The sequence below is a fragment of the Diabrotica virgifera genome, chromosome 10 (assembly GCF_917563875.1).
Source record: "Diabrotica virgifera virgifera chromosome 10, PGI_DIABVI_V3a".
Classification (NCBI taxonomy): domain Eukaryota; kingdom Metazoa; phylum Arthropoda; class Insecta; order Coleoptera; family Chrysomelidae; genus Diabrotica; species Diabrotica virgifera.
In genome coordinates, this window is record NC_065452.1 from 14,171,720 (window position 1) to 14,191,338 (window position 19,619).

The 19,619-nt window shown below is 32.7% G+C and overlaps 1 protein-coding gene across 1 annotated transcript in view; it reads right to left on the bottom strand.

The window, feature by feature from the left end:
- Window positions 1-19,619, bottom strand: part of LOC114333918 (ceramide glucosyltransferase-B) — a 330,856-nt gene that overhangs the window by 39,726 nt on the left and 271,511 nt on the right. The window contains exon 6 of the mRNA XM_050641309.1: window positions 2,938-3,127. Coding sequence (XP_050497266.1) covers window positions 2,938-3,127 — 190 coding nt within the window. The remainder of the gene's footprint in view (window positions 1-2,937; window positions 3,128-19,619) is intronic.

Here is a 19,619-nt window from a genome sequence, read left to right on the forward strand (position 1 = left end):
AACGGAGCACTTTTCGGGGAAAATTTATTACAACTTTTTTAAAGTGTTTAAAAAAAGGTTTATTTTTGTTTTTTAAAAAAACTTTTACCTTCTTAAATAAAATTAATCGTTACCGCTTTACAAGTTACATTACTTATGTATTGTTTATATTATCAAGTTTCATTGGTTCAAAGTGCTCAGTTTTGAAAAAAATTGGATTTAAAATAAAACATTTTTTTTTTAATTTTGAAAAAAAACTGTACCGCAAAAATTAAATTTTTTAATATAAGCGTATCTCTGTATTATATTTTCGTTATAAGGATATTTCTTTATTATTTTTTACAGAAATAAAGATTTAGTTGCATTTACTAATCGAGAGCGGCATGTACCGCTTTGTCCAGTTGCACAACTTTTGTGACATACACTGCGCGTCATAGAAAACGGGCACCCTAAAAAATGGGTCATTTTTGATGTCGCGTATCTCCTTAACCTGTTGTCTGATTTAAGTGATTTTTTGAATATGTTATAGCCTTATTCTTTGTCAATATTCTTGTAATAATATTTTTGCTAAACAGGTAAATTTTCATTGTATACCGGGTGTACGAATCAAATTGTGTTTTGTTCTCAAAGTTTGCAACACCCTGTGGAATATTCTAGCCTTTATAAAATACTGAAATTAAATCCCGACTATAGCCTCAGGTTTTCTGAACATTCTGTTTTTTTATTCATTCTCTTATGTTGGATAATACAAAAGTTATGTACATTAACAACTAGTCATGTTCTTCATCAGTATAGGTTGTTTGTAAATAAGTGCGATAAACTTTAAGGGACAACTCTGCATGAAAAAATAATGCTTTATTATATTTGCTTTATAAACTTATGTCCGCAAATGCTTCGTTTACGAGATACGGGATGTTGAATTTTTTTTACAAACTGACGATTTATTTTATTGCCCTAAAACCGGTTGAGATATGCAAATGAAATTTGGTAGGTTCTAAGAGATAGTTATTGCGAATTTTTTGACTTGCAATCAAGAATTTTATATTCACTATTGGCGTGCATACGTACCCGTATGCACGCCAATGGTGAATATAAAATTCTAAATTGTCTGTCAAAAAATGTGCAATAACTACGTCAAATTTCATTTGCATATCTCAACCGGTTTTAAAGCAATAAATAAATCGTCAGTTTGTAAGAAAAAATTTAACATCCTGTATCTCGCAAATGAAGCATTTGGGGACATACGATTATAAAGTAAACTGTCATTATTTTTTACTGCAGAATTACCTCTTAGAGTTTGTCGCACTTGTTTAGAAACACCCTGTACTGAAAAAGAACATGGCTAATTGTTAAAGTACCTAACTTTTGTATTATCCAACATAAGCAAATGAATCAAAAAACAGAATGTTGAGAAAACCTGAGGGTATAGTTGGGTTTTAATTTCAGTATTTTATAAATGCTAGGATATTCCACAGGGTGTTGCGAACTTTGAGAAAAAAACACAGTTTGATACGTACACCCAGTATACAATGAAAATTTACCTGTTTAGCAAAAATATTATTAAAGGGATATTGACAAAGAATAAGGCTATAAGATATTCGAAAAATCACTTAAATCGGACAACAGGTTTAGGAGATACGCAACCTCAAAAATTACCAATTTTTTAGGGTGCCCGTTTTCTATGACGAGCAGTTTATATGGACATAGCGGCATTTACCGCACCTTGTTTTTTTTATAAAAAACAACCTAAACATTCTAAAACAGCGATTCTCAATCTGTGGTACATGTACCACTGGTGGTACAGTTCATTACTTGCGGTGGTACACAAAACACAAAAAAAATTAAAATAGTAGTAATAGTAGTAAGTCTTCATAATACACTCTAAAAATACAGGGTGTAACAAAAATACAGGTCATAAATTAAATCACATATTCTGGAACCAAAAATAGTTCGATTGAACCTAACTTACCCTAGTACAAATATGCACACAAAAAAAAGTTACAGCCCTTTAAAATTACAAAATAAAAATCGATTTTTTCCAATATATCGAAAACTATTTTAGTTTTCTTATTGAAAACGGACATGTGGCATTACTATGACAGCAAAATATTAAAAAAAATTCTGCACCTCATAAAAATTTTATGGGGGTTTTGTTCCTTTAAACCCCCCAAACTTTTGTGTACGTTCCAATTAAATTATCACTGTGGCACCATTAGTTAAACACAATGTTTTTAAAACTTTTTTGCCTCTTAGTAATTTTTCTAACTAGTTTTTATCGAAATATTTTGAATATTTTTCAAATCCACCACATATTTGTATACTGTTAAGTACGATTATAGAGACCCTATAATAATATGAAAATTTATTTATAAATTACAGATTTTATAAGTATATTTTGAACCATATTAAAAAAGAAGCCACATCTCGATAAAAGGTGCCTTATCGGAAAAATACTAAGAGGCAAAAAAGTTTTAAAGACACTGTTTTCAACTAATGGTACCGCAATAATAGTTTAATTGGAACATACTCAAACATTTGGGGGGTGTAAAGGCACAAAATCTCCATAAAATTGTTATGTTAACATTTTAAAAAAGAAGCTGCATCTCGATTAAAACTGGTATATCTAAAAAATACTAAGAGGCAAAAAAGTTTCAAAAACATTGTGTTTAACTAACGGTACCACAATAATAATTTAATTGGAACGTACATAAAAGTTTGGGGGGGTTTAAGGGAACAAAATCCCCATAAAATTTTTATGGGGTGCACAAATTTCACTATAATTTCTTTTTCAGATGTTCCTGCCATAGTCATGCCACATGTCCATTTTCAGTAAAAATCTCCAATAGTTCGATATATCGGAAAAAATCGAGTTTCATTTTGTAACTTCAGAGGGTGAAGTTGACACCTATAAAAACTAGGTGTCCGCGAACGTGTTAATATAGCATATATTTTACTTACTTGTATTATTGATAACAACATCCAATCACACAAGAACCATACCAATATATGAATTAAATAAAAAACTAGGGGCTCCCATCGGAACAACAGGCTGGCCGCCCAAGCTGCACAAGCTCCGATCACCATGCACTCGGAGAGTGGTTCAAGAATTATGACTGTAGGTAACATGGCCACCCGTAATTTGGCCCACCTGCAACAAATAACAACGTTGTTAACAAACCATAAAACAAGAACAATGGACAAATTAGGTACTAAAGAACTAATAAAAATGTGCCCGTAAAAACTTCTGTTGAAATCGATTGTGGTGTCAGTTTTCTCCCAATACAACACCAATAACAACTTTTATGTGGAAAATTGGATCCATAAAATTAGTCTAGGAGTCAGGGGGGTTGAGTATGCACTTCTGCATGTTTTTTGATGCGTAGATTCTTTTTTTCGAGGGTACCAGGCTGAAAACCCGTTAGATAATTTGATATTAACCATTTAATAATTGTTTAAATAAGTATCTCCTAAAGAGGCGTTTAGACACAGCGATAAATCAAACAACTTATCAATATCAATGGAGTTGTTGCAACTTATCATTGTGTGTAAACGGTGCATCGCAGCGACTTATCGAAGTTGGAGTTGGATTGAAGTTGGTATCGGGTTGCATCTACTTATTATCGATCGAGTTGTTTTAATTTATCGTCGTGTCTAAACGGTACAGCGATTCATCATTGGAGTTGGGTTGCATCAATCAACAATAATATAATACTTTTATCAACTATAAGAATTATATGTAAATACAGGGTGATTGATTAGTGGGGTTAAGCTCCGTAGATCCGTTATAATAATAGATAGCAATAAAAGTTATTAACAAAAATTGTAGCCAACTTCGAGATTCACATTTCAAAATTAATTAGAATGTTACAGGATGTTCGATAATATAGTGGCAGACCAAACTTTTGTTTTTTTAAATGGAACACCCTGTATTTTATTTTATATTCAAAATCTTCTTAACTTCGCCATTACAAAAGTATAAAGGATTGTTATGTTATACAGGGTATTACAGCGGTGGCAGCTCAGGGAAGAACCTTCAATGAAGTCGAAGTGAAACTGACAGATGCCCTGGGAGACTTAGCTCTATACTATGATAAAAACCATCTGAAACCCAATCCCACAAAAACCCAGGTATGTGCTTTCCACCTGAGAAACAAGCATGCCCGAAGGTCGCTGGAGGTGGAATGGCGTGGTCAGATGCTGGAACACAACAAGACGCCAAAATACCTTGGCGTCCGTCTGGATAGAACTCTGTCTTACCGATACCACTGTCAAGATGTCAAGAAGAAAATAAGTGCCAGAAATAATATCATCCGCAAGCTAACTAATACAAAATGGGGAGCACAACCACACACTCTCCGCACTTCTGCCTTGGCATTATGTTTTTCGGCCGCGGAGTTTGGAGCACCAGTATGGGCAAACTCTGCTCACGCAAAGAACGTCGACGTTTTCATCTTCGCTGTTTCGAGCAATCTTTTTGTCCTCTCTGTGTCCGGTCGTGTTTCTGCCGCGTATGTCATTATTGTTCTGATGACTGTTTTGTAAATTCTGCCTTTCATATCTTTTCCGATATTTTTATTTCTCCATATTGTGTCATTCAGGCAACCTGCGGCTCTGTTTGCTCTATTAACTTGATCTTCCACTTCTGTTTCGAGCCTTCCGTAGCTAGATAGTGTGATGTCTAGGTATTTAAACTCCATCACTTCTTCTATTACCTGACCTTCCAGCTCCAATTTAAATCTTATTGGATCTGATGTTATAACCATGCATTTTGTTTTTTTTTTGGGAAATTAACATGTTAAATTTTCTGGCGGTTATGTTACATTGGTGCAGAATACGTTGTAAATCATCTTCATTTTGAGAGATTAGTATTGCATCGTATGCATAGAAGATTATTTTGAATTGTTTGTCTCCCATTTGGTATCCTTTTTTAGTTCTGACTTTTTTTATTATTTCGTCCATGATCAGGTTGAACAATAAAGGACTCAATGAATCCACCTGCCTTATCCCATTGGCGGCTTCAATTAGGTCAGTTAGTTCATCTTCCACTTTTACTTTTATTGTGTGGTTCTGGTAGATCAGTGGTGCTCAGACTTAAACTGCGTGGGATCTACCACATAAACTGCAAGCGTCCACCGATCGACTGGTAGTAAAAAAAACAATTTAGAAAATAAAAAACTTGATTGCGCTTTTTTATTTGATAAAAAGTTGTAAAGTTGCACATGCCGTGAGTCAGCGCAATCCCCGTCCTTTCCATTTGTATTTTTCCGTGAATCACGATCGACTTCAAAAACTTTGGCGATCGACCGGTCGATCGCGATCGACTCTTTGAGCACCGCTGTGGTAGGTGATTTCGATCGTTTTAATGATTCCTAGAGGTACCTCTCTCGAGTATAACAAATGGATAACGTCCTTTAATTTGACCATGTCAAATGCTTTCTTAAGGTCCACGAAACATAAATATGCCGGTTTGTTATATTCCAACGATTTCTCTTGAACTTACATCATTATAAATACAGCGTCAGTGCATGACGTTCCCGACCTAAAACCTTGTTATTCTTCTGCTAATGGTATAATTTCAGTCAATTTGTTTGTTATCACTTTGGTTGTTAATTTTAATGTTGTGTTTAATAAGTTAATTCCTCTATAATTCTCCGGGTCCGATTTGTCTCCTTTTTTGAAGGGAGGTATTAGAATGCTTGATCTCTATTCTTCTGTTTTGTTCTATTATGTTTTGTATTAGTTTTAATAGTTGTTTAGTTACATCTTGTTCTCCGTAATTTAGGAGTTCGTTCGTATTTCAATATCATAAATTATTGATATTGCTAATTTTCTTTATATTGCATACAGGGTGAGTCAAAACGAAAGTACCTACATTATATTCCCAGTAATTTTAAATGGAACACCCTGTATTTTAAATCTCATATCGAAAAGTATCATTACCTTACTTTAATTTTTATAAAACATTCCCTATGTCTAAATGTATTAGTTTTCGAGATGTTTTCATTTTTCAGAGCAAATTATTAATTACGGGTCTAAAACTTTCCAAATTTTGAGTAATAAGCTGAATTGTCTAAAACTGACAATTTACGATTAAGTACTGATTATCAATCTGGTAATAAATATAACAATGTAGCAAATAAAGAAAGAAAAATTATTTATTAGTAATAAATTTTACAAAAAAAAAACACAACCACAACATACTCACACAATTTTTGAAACAATTAAAAACTACTTTTGTGTGTAAGTGTAAGAATCAAGAAGAAAAATAATTTATTAATTATAAATTTTGCAAAAAAAAACAAACACAAAACAAACATTCTGTGAAAACCAATAAAACTACTTTTGTATGTAAATGTACCAATGTAACAAATAAAGAACGAAAAATAATTTATCAGTAAAAAATTTTACAAAAAAGACATGAACACAAAACAACATTTTTGAAAAAATTAAAATATTTTAAATATTTATGTAATTTGATCAAAATGACCGCCTAACACATTTTATGCATATCTAAAAACGGTCATTGAATGAGTTACTTACACTACGGAGCATTTGTAAATTAACACTTCGAAATAGACTGTTTGTTCTATTTTTCATCTTAAAATCTCTTGTTGTTGGAGGCATTTTATAACCTTCATTCTATTTTAAAAGTAACCTCAAAAAATCAGTCCAGTTTATTAAATTCTGGTGATCTGGGTAGCCACGCTACTGGTACTGGACAATTTAGACATAGGGAATGTTGTATACAAATTAAAGTACGGTAATGGTACTTTTCAATAGTGATATAAAATACAGGGTATCCCATTTAAATTTTACTGAGAAAATAATGTACTTGAGTTTTAACTCACCCTGTATTAGATATAAAGTAAATTAGCAATATAAATCATTTTTAAAAATTTTGACACTAAATAAAAAAATATGGCACCAATAAACCATTGCCGTTGTGCTTATTTTTATTTATACAGTGAGTTGAACTTTACGATTTTCATATAAAATTGGTTATAACTTTGTAAATACCCTGTATAACATACCCAACCTTTATATTTTTGTAAGAAGGTAAGAGGATCTATTTGTTAGCATGAAAACTCGTTATCATTTATTGAAGGGTGTGAATGTAAAGTGTACACAATACTCCCCTCTTCAACTTGTTGTGGTCAATCACATCGCGATAAATCACATCAACTTATCGCAGCGTCTAAACAGCGTTTCAATCATCAACAAATCACAGCAACTTGTCATCACAACTAGTTGCTGTTACTTATCGCTGTGTCTAAACGACGCTTTAGCCATGGATATCAGATAATACGTGGACTCAGTGGACTGTGATTCAACACAGAAAAGAACATAAAACTAGATACGGAACAAACGATGAATACAGATCGTTATCGAAAGAAATTAGAAAACAGTGCCGCAAAGACAAAGCTGATTACATCTCTCAAATATGCAGAGAGATAGAGGAACATGGCTGTCGAAATGAACCGAGGGATTTATTCCAGAAGATCAAACTCCTTACCAGAGAATTTAAACCTCAAACGTGGTCTGTAATAGATAAGGAAGGTAATCTAAAGACCGATACTGACGAAATATTGGAATCATGGCGAAACTACTGTGGCGAGCTATATAAAAATAACGAGGTATCAGCAGAAAATCAGTGGCCCTCTGACTACCCTAGAGAACCTACTGTCTTACTCGCTGAAGTCAAAGATGCCATTAAATCACTAAAGAGAAATAAATCCCCAGGCATTGATTCAATACCATGTGAAATACTACAGTTACTAGGTGACAAAGGATTACATATTTATCATCGATTCTATCTGTGTCGCTGTTTGGAATTCAGGAAAATGGCCATCTGATTGATGTACTTCAATTTATATCCCGCTACTCAAAAAAGGAACTACTACCAGATGTGAAAACTACCGCACACTATCACTACTAACACATGCTAGTAAAATTTTGTTACACGTCATCAAAAACAGATTAAAAACCTATCTACATTACCAAATACTTCAGGAACAAGCGGGGTTTGTAAAGGGTAAAAGTACAAGGGAACAAATCCTGAACCTGAGATAACTCATTAAAAAGTAGAGAATTTCAAGTACATACCTATGATTATATGCTTCGTTGACTACCAAAAGGCATTTGATTGTGTAAGCTGGATAAATCTGTGGTCAATTTTAATAGAAATGGGCACCAATGCACCTGGTGACTCTTATTAAAAATCTGTACCAGTCCAATATAGCAACAGTACGACTAGATCATAAGTTCTCAAAACAATTCAAGACAGAGGTGTTAGACAAGGATGCGTGTTGTCACCTGACTTATTTAACATTTATGGTGAACATGTCATGAGGATGGTTTTAGAAGGATGGGCCGGTGGAGTAACAGTAGCTGGTAGGAAAATCTCCAATTTAAGATTTGCTGATGATACTACACTTATAGCAACAAATGAGCAAGAAATGTTTGATCTCCTGCGAAGAGTTGAGTACGAAAGCATTAAAGTTGGTCTTAAAATCAATAAAACTAAGACAAAAATAATGGTGGTCGACAGATTCGACACTATTCAACTGACTAACATGTTACAGGAATACCAGATAGTAAACACCTTTGTCTATTTCGGGTCTAGTTTAACTAACGATGGTAACTGTGAACCAGAAGTTCGGAGACGTATTGGTATGGCAAAAAATGGGATGAGTCGCCTAACTAATGTTTGGAAAGACAGATCTATCTCTCAAAATATCAAGATGAGACTGGTGAATGCCCTTGTATTCTCAATATTTCTATACGGAGCAGAGACTTGGACCCTTCGCGCAAGAGAGCGCCAAAAAATTGATGCCTTTGAGATATGGTGCTGGAGAAGAATGCTGCGCATACCTTGGATAGCTCATAGGACAAACGTTTCCATTCTAAACCAACTCAAGATTAAAAAAAGGCTGTCCACAATATGTCTGCAACGAATACTGCAATTCTTTCGCCACGTGGTTCGCAGAGGTGACGGCAAATTGGAGAGATTAATTGTTTCTGGAAACGTTCCGGGGAGAAGATCAAGGGGACGATCACCAACTAGATGGTCCGACCAAATAAAGAATTCAGCTGGAAACTCATTCTGCGAAGCTCTTAGAGCAGCTGAAGATAGAGACCAATGGAGAAACATTGTTGGGAATATTGGAAGAAATCACGATCCTCAGTAATGGGGAAACGACAGCAGAGAGAAACTATTAGAAATATTTAATTTCACTAAAATAAAAATTGTTCCTTTTGAAAAAATGAACAAAATGCCGTTTGGTAAACTTTGATCCGATTGTTAATGTATATTCACTATATAGAAATGTTGTTTGTCAACACATACATGCACAGAACACCTGAAACCTGATGTTTATAATAGGTGCGTTCGCGGGTACAGTTGAAAAATTGTCGCCGACAATTTCTAACCTCACTTAATATAAATAATACCGTTAATCTTCTTCTTAACGTGCCCTATCAAGTCCCCTTGACGTTGGCGATTAACATGGCGAAACTGTCTGTCTCGAGCTATTCTAAATAGGTGTTCTGCTTTCTTTATTCCTGTCCACTCCCGGATATTCTTCAACCAAGAGGCCTGCTTTCTACCAATTCCTCTGCGTCCTTCGATTTTACCCATCATAATAAGTTGAAGAATATCATACCGGTCTCCCCTTACTACGTGTCCAAAATAGGCCATCTTTCTATATTTGATGTTATCAAGCAGCTCGCGGGTAGCATTTGCTCTCTTAAGGACTGCCACATTTGTCAGCATAGCCGTCCATGGTATTTTCAGAATACGTCTGTGCAGCCACATTTCAAAGGCATCCAAACGGTTAATGGTGGATATTTTTAATGTCCATGCTTCGACACCATACAAGAGGACTGACCAAATGTAGCATTTAATCATGCGCTTTCGAAGTTGCAAGGTATCATTACAGAAGAATGACCTCATTTTTAAAAATGTCGTGCGAGCGTTATACAACACTGTGTTTTTAATTTTTTTCAGTTTTTCCGTAAGTTTCGCCACCTTTAAAAATCCAAAAAACTGTTTTTTGGGGGGTTTTTGGGTATTTTTCTAGTTTTATGACTTGAAAATAGATCAAATCAATGTTCTTTTTATAGGTTATATGCAAATTGAAGTAACTGAGTCCTTTATAACATTTAAAAATGGGAGAAACACGTTCAAACCCCCAAAACCCCCATAAAAAACAGTTTTTTGGATTTTTGAAGGTGGTGAACATGACGGAAAAATCTGAAAAAAATTAAAAACATAATGTTTGATAAGATACACAAAATAGAAAAAAATTAGATCTCCAACCATCTCTAATAAAAAAGTTATACGCTTTTTTCCAAAAGAATTATTTTTTTAATTTCTTGAGGTTATGTACCGGGTGTCCCAATAAGAATGGCGCTCGGTATATCTCAGGAACCGTTTATAGTACAGCTTTGGGAAAAAAATTTTATAAGAAAAGTTGCCTCGAGAAAAGCCTGGAAATTATTTTCATAATTGTAAGTCCGCCGCTAGAGGGCGTAATTGAATATCAAAAATTAAAAAATCGAAATTTTACAAAATTTGCCTAATGAAAGGGCACTGGAAATCCGATTATCGTATTCTTTATAAAATTCTGCGCATATTTTATTTCACAAGTTTAAGTCTACCTGTGCAAATAAGAGGTGGGGGTGAGTGGGAACCTTGTTATTAAAAAATCGCTGTAAGTCCGGTTCTGCTTAATCGATTTTTGCAAACTTGGTCTTGTTGAAAACAGCTCTTTTTCGTCAATGTAATAGTTATAATTTGGAAACAGCCTATTACGTAATATGCCGGCTAGGAGGCGCTATTTATTTTTTTTTAGAAATCTAGTTTTCTTTGGAAAATATTAAATACAAGTATGTATTTTTTTCCTGTATTACAAAATTAGACCAAATTAGCAACAGAATACCGAAAACCGCATGTCTATACCTTTTTTCTATCTCGAGATATCTTAAGAAACGTGTAAATTTTAAACATAACTGTTGCTGTCATATAAGTAGAAATATATAGAAGAAAGCAGTGTGCTATGGAAAAAAACAAAGAAACATTTTCCAGATGTCACCGTATATAATAAATCAAAACAAAATATGAAAAACTCTACTACTGGGGTGACGTCTTTGGGGATATTTTATTGCATATATTCTAGCCGCAACAGTTGCATTTCTTATGCATTTAAAGAATGTGGCTATCATGTCAAATTCTTCTTAGTTTGTAAGAATCATCTTGAATTTCACTCTGTATAAATTTTATATAAAATTTAATAGAAACAAACCGCAACAAACCATCAATGCACAAATTTTTATGTTTTACTGATTTGACACATAATTTGACAAATGGTGACTTCTTGAAGTTAATAATTCTAATAGTTTTATTTTTTTTCCATAGCACACTATTTGTTTCCACTTTGACTTCCTTAACTTAGTTTACTGGTGACAATAACAGTTATGTATTTATCTTAGTTGGGAATAGGATAATTGATATTAAAAGATAATGAAATAAAAATTAAAAATTTGTGTAGAAAATCTGACGTTTTTACATTTTCTACGATTCATCGAGAGAAAAGCAAATGCGCGGAGGCAACAATTCATAAAAATTTACATATTAACGCTATTTTTTTGGTATTATTTTAAGTATTAAAATTAGTGTAATGTTTAAATAAAAATAAAATTAAACTGTTTAAAATATATTTATTTCGATAAAATAATAATAATAGAAGTATAACTTCTTACTCGCGTACAAAGTACACACACTCTTTTTTTGTTATATTTTATAGCAGGGGTGGGCAAGCTCCTTGATAGTCAGAGCCACTTTTCACAAGTTAAAATTTTTCGCGAGCCGCAATTAAAAACGTATTCAAAAAGTATGTAAAGAAGGTATGTACAATGTTGTTTAAAAGAACTCTTATTTATTATTGAAAACAGAAATAAAATTACGAAATATTAAAACTTAATTACATTTTTCTCATAATTCTTCTTCTCGTTATCATTATGCCCAATAAGAAAGTCGAACTTGCTATCACTTATCACCTATCCATCTTTTACCCATTTCGTCCACGCCTTCCGGTCTCCTGCCATGTTCTTCACCTGTTGCGCCGTTTTGCCGTCTCTTGGTCCCGATTTCCTGGATTTGTTCCATCCACCCCTTTCTAGGTCTGCTCCTTCTTCTTTTCCCCTGTATCTTGGTCTCTTGGCATCTGTCACCTTCTTTACTAGTCTGTTCTCGTTCATTCTAGTTATATGTCCAAACCAATTCAAGTTTCTTTTTTCAATTTTTTTCTCTATTGGTCCCTGTCTTAGCACGTTTGTAATGTTTTCGTTCCTTTCCCTGTCCAACATTTGTTTTCCTTGTTTTGGTAATTCTTTAAAATTTGGTGAATAATTTGTGGTAGCACTTCTCAGTAATTCTTTCTGTGTTAGGATTTCACGAATTTTAAAATGGAATTAAATGCTTCATACAAGTACGTTGTTCCTAATATGGAAATAATTCGACCAATCATCCTTTTTTAATTTAGGGTATGAGCTTCGATTTTGGTACAAATTTCCAAAATTCGGTAATCGGCGTCGACTTATAGTTTTATTTTCGAGCTTGATCTTCTTACGTCTCTATTAATTTTAATTCTCCAAATGTTCTTTGGGTCATATATTGATAATAAAAAAGTCACCTTATGGACTATGTTTATTTTAAATGAATTCAGAAAAAAATGAAGAGACGATTTAAAATATTTTAAGTCTTGAAATCAATTTTGGAGTTCGGTTAATATTTCTTCTGGCTTTCTTATTTACTCGCACTCGTTAAGATTTTCTAGTTTAATATTGTAAGAAATTTTTTTAAGTCGAGTAAAATGACTAAATATGTATACAAATCGGTCTGGAGTGAGTTGATTACTAACTTTTTTGTCTCGCCACTCTTAATGTTCTTTCGCGTAGTTTTCGATGTGTCGTATCACTCTTAGTTTGGATGGAAATGGAATTTGTTACAAAGTTGCATTTGGTCTTTCTTTTGTTGTCAGTAATTTAAAAGACACTCTGAAACACATACGGAACGATAATAATTTTTTTAAATGATAACACAGAATTGAAAAGGATCTCGGGTACATTTATCGAGAGCCACAAGTAATTCTTCAAAGAGCCGCATGTGGCTCGCGAGCCGCAGTTTGGCCACCCCTGTTTTATAGTGTTGTTTGTCTTATTGTTGTTTTGATTCATTATATACGGTGACATCTGGACAATGTTCCTTTGTTTTTTTTCATACCACACTACGTGCTTCTATATATTTCCACTTATATGACGGCAACAGTTATGTTTAAAATTTACATGTTTCTTAAGATATCTCGAGATAGAAAAAAGGTATCGACATGCGGTTTTCGGTATTCTGTTGCTAATTTGGTCTAATTTTGTAATACAGGAAAAAAATACATACTTGTATTTAATATTTTCCAAAGAAAACTAGATTTCTAAAAAAAAATAAATAGCGCCTTCTAGCCGGCATATTACGTAATAGGCTATTTCCAAATTATAACTATTACATTGACGAAAAACTGTTTTCAACAAGACCAAGTTTGTAAAAATCGATTAAGCAGAACCGGACTTACAGCGATTTTTTCATAACAAGGTTCCCACTCACCCCCACCTCTTATTTGCACAGGTAGACTTAAACTTGTGAAATAAAATATGCATAGAATTGTATGAAGAATACGATGATTGGATTTCCAGTGCCCTTTCATTAGGAAAATTTTGTAAAATTTCGATTTTTTAATTTTTGTTACTCAATTACGCCCTCTAGCGGTGGACTTACAATTATGAAAATAATTTCCAGGCTTTTCTCGGGGCAACTTTTGTTATAAATTTTTTTTCCCAAAGCTGTAGTATAAACAGTTCCTGAGATATGGCCGAGAGCCATTCTTATTGGGACACCCGGTACACTCAACCTACGGATCTATAAAAAATAGACATGTTTTATAAAAGCTTCAACTATGCCTATCAATTTTTTGAAATTTTAAAATTGATTGCATCCCACCTAAAAAAAAAAATAAAAACGAAAAATGAAGTTTTGGATGGTGGGGGTAGGAGGAAGGGGGTGGTGGATTAAAATTAAGCTGAGTCTTATTTTATAATCACATAGAACTTAAAAAAATTAAAAAAATTTAATTCTGGGAGTGAGGGAGGGTATCTACCATTTAATTTATTTATCCCGTCCATAAGTGGAAAGTTTGATGCGCCACTGTCGACGCATGTGCCACTAGAAAGTGACGGCACAGTGTTCATACGTTTTTTTTAGGTTCTACTATTTAAGTTATAGGGTCTTATGGTGCCTAAAATGATTAGCACATTTCACCTATACCGGCTCCTAGTCTATATACATTTTTCATTTAATATTTTCAGTGGTTTCGATTCGTCATGGTGAGTAAACGTGTGATAATTCGTAATTTGTTATATGTATATTCATAAGTTTCACATTATATCGATTTTAAAAGTGAAATCTAAATTGTTTGAGAGATCATGAGTGTTACCATAGTCCAGGGCGCATCTGTTTTGAGATGGACGTTGAGAGGTGACTCAATTTTTTTTGCAGAAATTGCTTGAAAATAACTCAAATAATAATATTTGAGTTATCCTCCCACTCAAAATGGTCCGGAACATTGTTTAAATAATCAAAATGTCAAAATATGAAGGAAAAACTCGATTTTTTTATTGGTTTTTTGATTATAACTTTAAAACTATTCATTTCTGAGAAAAGTTGTCTGACATAAAAGTTGCGTAATTAAATTTCCTACAATATAGAATTGGTTAAAAATTTAAAAAATAGTATTTAAAAAATTTAAATAATTGCGAAAAAAAACATACAAAAACAAGTATTCGCGTTTTACGTTTTTCAACCATTTATGCTACACTTAGGACCTTCATATTTTACCCAGAAAAACTTTATGATATAGTAAAACAACACTGTAAATTTCATTACGATCGGTTTAATAGATTTTGCAATCCAGGTTTCGCAAAAAAATTTCATTTTTTTTAATGTTGCAGGACTGAAAATAAAGCAGATAGCAAGTTGAATTTTTTTTGCTTATAGAAGTGTACTGTACCTTTTATTTGGAATTTACAAAATTAAAATCGATTAATTACCACGGCGTCAGGAAATTTTTTAAATAAACATTAATTTTTGGTGCTACGCGCAGGACAGCGGTGCTCGATTTACACAAGTTGATTTCCACCAAAATTTCTTCCAATCTTTATCTAATATATTATTTTCTTACTCTATATTTTGTTGTATTTTAATATTTTAATTCCACAAAAATCAAACTAATTTTATTATTGTTTGTGAAATATTGTCTAAACAATTGCATATGTTTAAAAATAATTAACTTTTATTCTCTTAAGTTAAAATATATGAACAAAGAAAGTTTTTGCTAAAAAAAGTGTTATTTCAAAGGATACAGTATGTGTTTTTATTTTGCAATAAACAAATTTATTTATTTATATCGAAATGTAATAAAAATTAATATGTATCAATCATTATCAAAGGTCATTGGAATGCCCAATCCGAGCAAACTATCCGCTGTCCTGCGCATAGCACCAATAACTAATGTTTATTTAAAAAAAATTCCTGACGCGCCGTCGTAGTTAATCGATTTTAGTTTTACAAATTGTAAATGAAAGGTAAAGTACACTTCTATAAGCAAAAAAAATGTCAACTTGCTATCTGCTTTATTTTCAGTCCTGTAACATTTTGAAAAAATAAATTTTTTTTGCGAAAGCTGGATTGCAAAATTTATTTTGCAAAATCTATTGAACCAATCTTGATGAAATTTACATTATTATTTTACTGTATCATAAAGTTTTTTTGGGTGAAATAAGAAGGTCCTAAGTTTAGCATAAATGGTTGAAAAAAGTAAAATGCGAATACTTGTTTTTGTATGGTTTTTTCGCAATTATTGCTATTTTGCAACAAGGGTGACTTTTTTTAAAATTATTAACCAATTCTATATTGTAGGAAATTTAATTACGCAACTTTTACATCAGTACAACTTTTCTCGCAAATGAATACTTTTAAAGTTATAATCAAAAAACGAAGAAAAAAATCGAATTTTTCCTTCATTTTTTGACGTTTTGATTATTTAAACAATGTTCCGGACCTTTTTGAGAGGGAGGATAACTCAAATATTATTATTTGAGTTATTTTCAAGCAATTTCTGCAAAAGATTTGAGTCACCTCTCAACGTCCAAATGTACTAATATTTTTACAGATGCGCCCTGGTCTACCGGGGAGGTAAAAAACCTCCCGAAAAATATGAGTTGCAATATGTCACGTCTGGATCTTCAGCTTCTTTAGTGTAGGAATTGATTTCAGGCAGAGTGTAGGCTTTAGAAATTTCAATCCATTTTACACATACACAGATAAGTATTGATCACGTTTCTAAAACTTTTTCGGAAACAATTTAAGCGTAAATGCGGTCATTAATACGATAAACAAATATTTATCACAAAATAATGGGCCATTTTTTGTTTATGTTTGAAAAAACAGGTAAAATTGGCAATTTACATAAAATAGACAGTTAAACTACCTATAAATGATGTACCAAAAATTACACAAGATTTATAGCTAACACGTCGGTAATAGGAGCTAATAAAATAAAGGTTGAATAATTTTGAAGTAAGTCACGTAAAAAGGACATCACGTAAAATTGATGAAAATGAAATTGTTTCAAGAACTACAATATTATAGTTACACTTAGAGATTAACTTTTGCCCATGTAAGGTTCTGCCCACGTGGGTTATACCTTTTTGAAATCAACGATTGACTTTGTAATATGACCACGATTGACGGGTCATATTACCCGTATGCACGCTAATGGTGAATAAAAAATTCTTAATTGTATGTCAAAAAATGCGCAATAACTACCTCTTAAAACCCACCAAATTTCATTTGCATATCTCAACCGGTTTTAGAGCAATAAATAAATCGTCAGTTTGTAAGAAAAATTTCAACACCCCGTATCTCGCAAACGAAGCATTTGCGGACATAAGTTTATAAAGCAAACTGTCATTTCTTTTTCATGTAGGCTTACCCTTTAAAGTTTGTCGCACTCCCTGTATTGATGAAAAACATGGCTAGTTCTTAAAGTACAGTAATACCTCGACTTACGCTACCCAGAGTTACGCGATTTTCAAATCTTGTCGATTTGTTATTTAATATGCGATTTTAAAATCTTGTCGATTCCTTATTTAAGCGCCACAATCGTTTAGCTATCGACGAAATAGAATTATCACCCACACACTATTGCTCATCCAATGTATTATACATGTTTGGACTTTTCACACGGAATCAGCGATTTTATTTTGTATTATGTATTTCTTATCTACACTTTTCTCTAATGGAGTGGGTGTTTGTTACTTTTATAAAGGGATTTTTTGTTTTATATCTAAGAAGACTTGAAAGAGTAATAATGTCATCCAAACATACATATATACGAAATTATACCCCGACTTACACGAATTCTACTTACGCGATTATCGCTCGGTCCCACCTATCGCGTAAGTTCGGGGTAATACTGTACTTTTTTATTATCCAACATAAACGATTGAATCAAAAAACAGAAAGTTAAGAAAATCTGAGGCTATAGTTGGGTTTTAATTTCAGTACTTTATAAATGCTAAAATATTCCACAGGGTGTGGTGAACCTTGAGAAAAAACACAGTTTGATTGGTACACCCGGTATACCTGTATACCCGGTTTACCTGTCTAGCAACAATATTTTATTTATTTTATTTATTTATTTAACCTCTTTTAATACACAAAATAATTGTTATTGCATTAAAAGAGTGCTTACTACTGCTAAAAACTAATTCCTATACTAAGTACTAAACCTAAACAGAATAGAACAAGTAAAAACAAGTAAAAAAAAACACTACAAATACATCTAGACAAATAAATACATCTAAATACAAATAAATACATCTAAATAAAATTTTACGACAACTTTTGTAGACTAGAAATTTGTTTCAGAAGCAACTTTTATTTGTTTCACAGAAGAATTTAAAAAGTCTTTATCACAGTTAATTATCATATGGTTACATTCTTCTAACATCTTATTTATGGGTGAACAATCAGTCTTATTAGTTGAGAACAGTCGTTTGTTATTAATTCTTAAATGTGTTTTTGGTACATGCAATTTAATATTATTTATAAAAAAAGCAATCTTTATATTTAATGTGATTTACAACATAGTATATAAAAAGGGCTGAATGAAAATGTCTTCTATTATCCAGTCGCTGAACTTTAAACAAGTTTAGCATTATAGGAAATCATGTAGGGATAGATACCAAACTTTCTGATATAAAGAAACCTCAAGAATCGTTTTTGAACCTTTTCAATCAGATCAACATTGAATTCGGCTTGTGGTGCCCATATAATAGAGGCATACTCCAAGTGAGGTCTTACCAGTGCATTGCATAATGATATTAGAGTTTCAGTTCTTTTAAAAAATTTTGAATTACGAATTATGAAGCCAAGAGTTCTGTATGTCTTTCCAATGATGATCCGATAATGTTCACTAAATCCCAAATTTTACTGAAACATTACTCCAAGATCTTTGCAAGCGTTCTTTCTTCCAAGTACAGTGTTAGAAATTTTTTATTGGTTCTCCACGTATTGTGTTTTTCGAGTGATAGTAAAAACATGACATTTAGAACTATTAGATTAATATTTAGAAGTATAAAGACGCAAAGAGGCGAGACAGATGAATTCATTATAAATGTAGGAGTGAAACAAGGGGATGCCTTATCCACGACACTGTTTAATCTAGCTTTAGAATATGTACTACAAAATATAAACAAAGGAAACCTAAGAACAAGAGGTGGACAAATAATCGCCTACGCAGACGACATTGTTATTATTGCAAAAAATAGAAACATAATGAAATAAATGCTAGAAGAAATAAAAGAGAAAGGGGAGACAATGGGACTCAGATTACATGAAGAAAAGACAAAAATATTAAGACTAGGGAAAACAGCAATAAAAGAAAAAACCAAAATAGGAAGTTCAGAGTTTGAAGATGTAGAACATTTCAAATACCTAGGAGTGACAATAAGCAAAACGGGTGAAAGAATACCAGAAATAAAAGAAAAATATTGGCAGCGAATAAAGCTTATTTTGCAAATAAAACACAACTTAAAAGCAAAATACTGTCTATTAAAACCAAGATGAGAATGTATAACACCATAATTAGACCAATATTATTATACGCAGCAGAAACAATGACGATGACTAAAAAAGATGAAGAAAGCTTAAGAATAGTGGAGAGAAAGATCATGAGAACCATACTGGGACCAATCAGAACAGAGCAAAATGAATATCTAAGCCGAACAAATGCATAGATTAAGAAAGTACTAAAGGAAGATATCGTGACCAAAATAAAGCAATGCAGAGTTAGATAGTTAGGTCACATCTGGCGGGCAGGAGATGAAGCAGTGACATATGCTATGATAGAATGGAATCCAGGAGGAAGAAAGAAAAGAGGAAGACCAAGATCAAAGTGGTTGCAAGAAGTTGAAGAAGACTTAAAAAACGCAGGAGTCAGAGAATGGATGGGGAAAAACTAGAGACAGGAAAA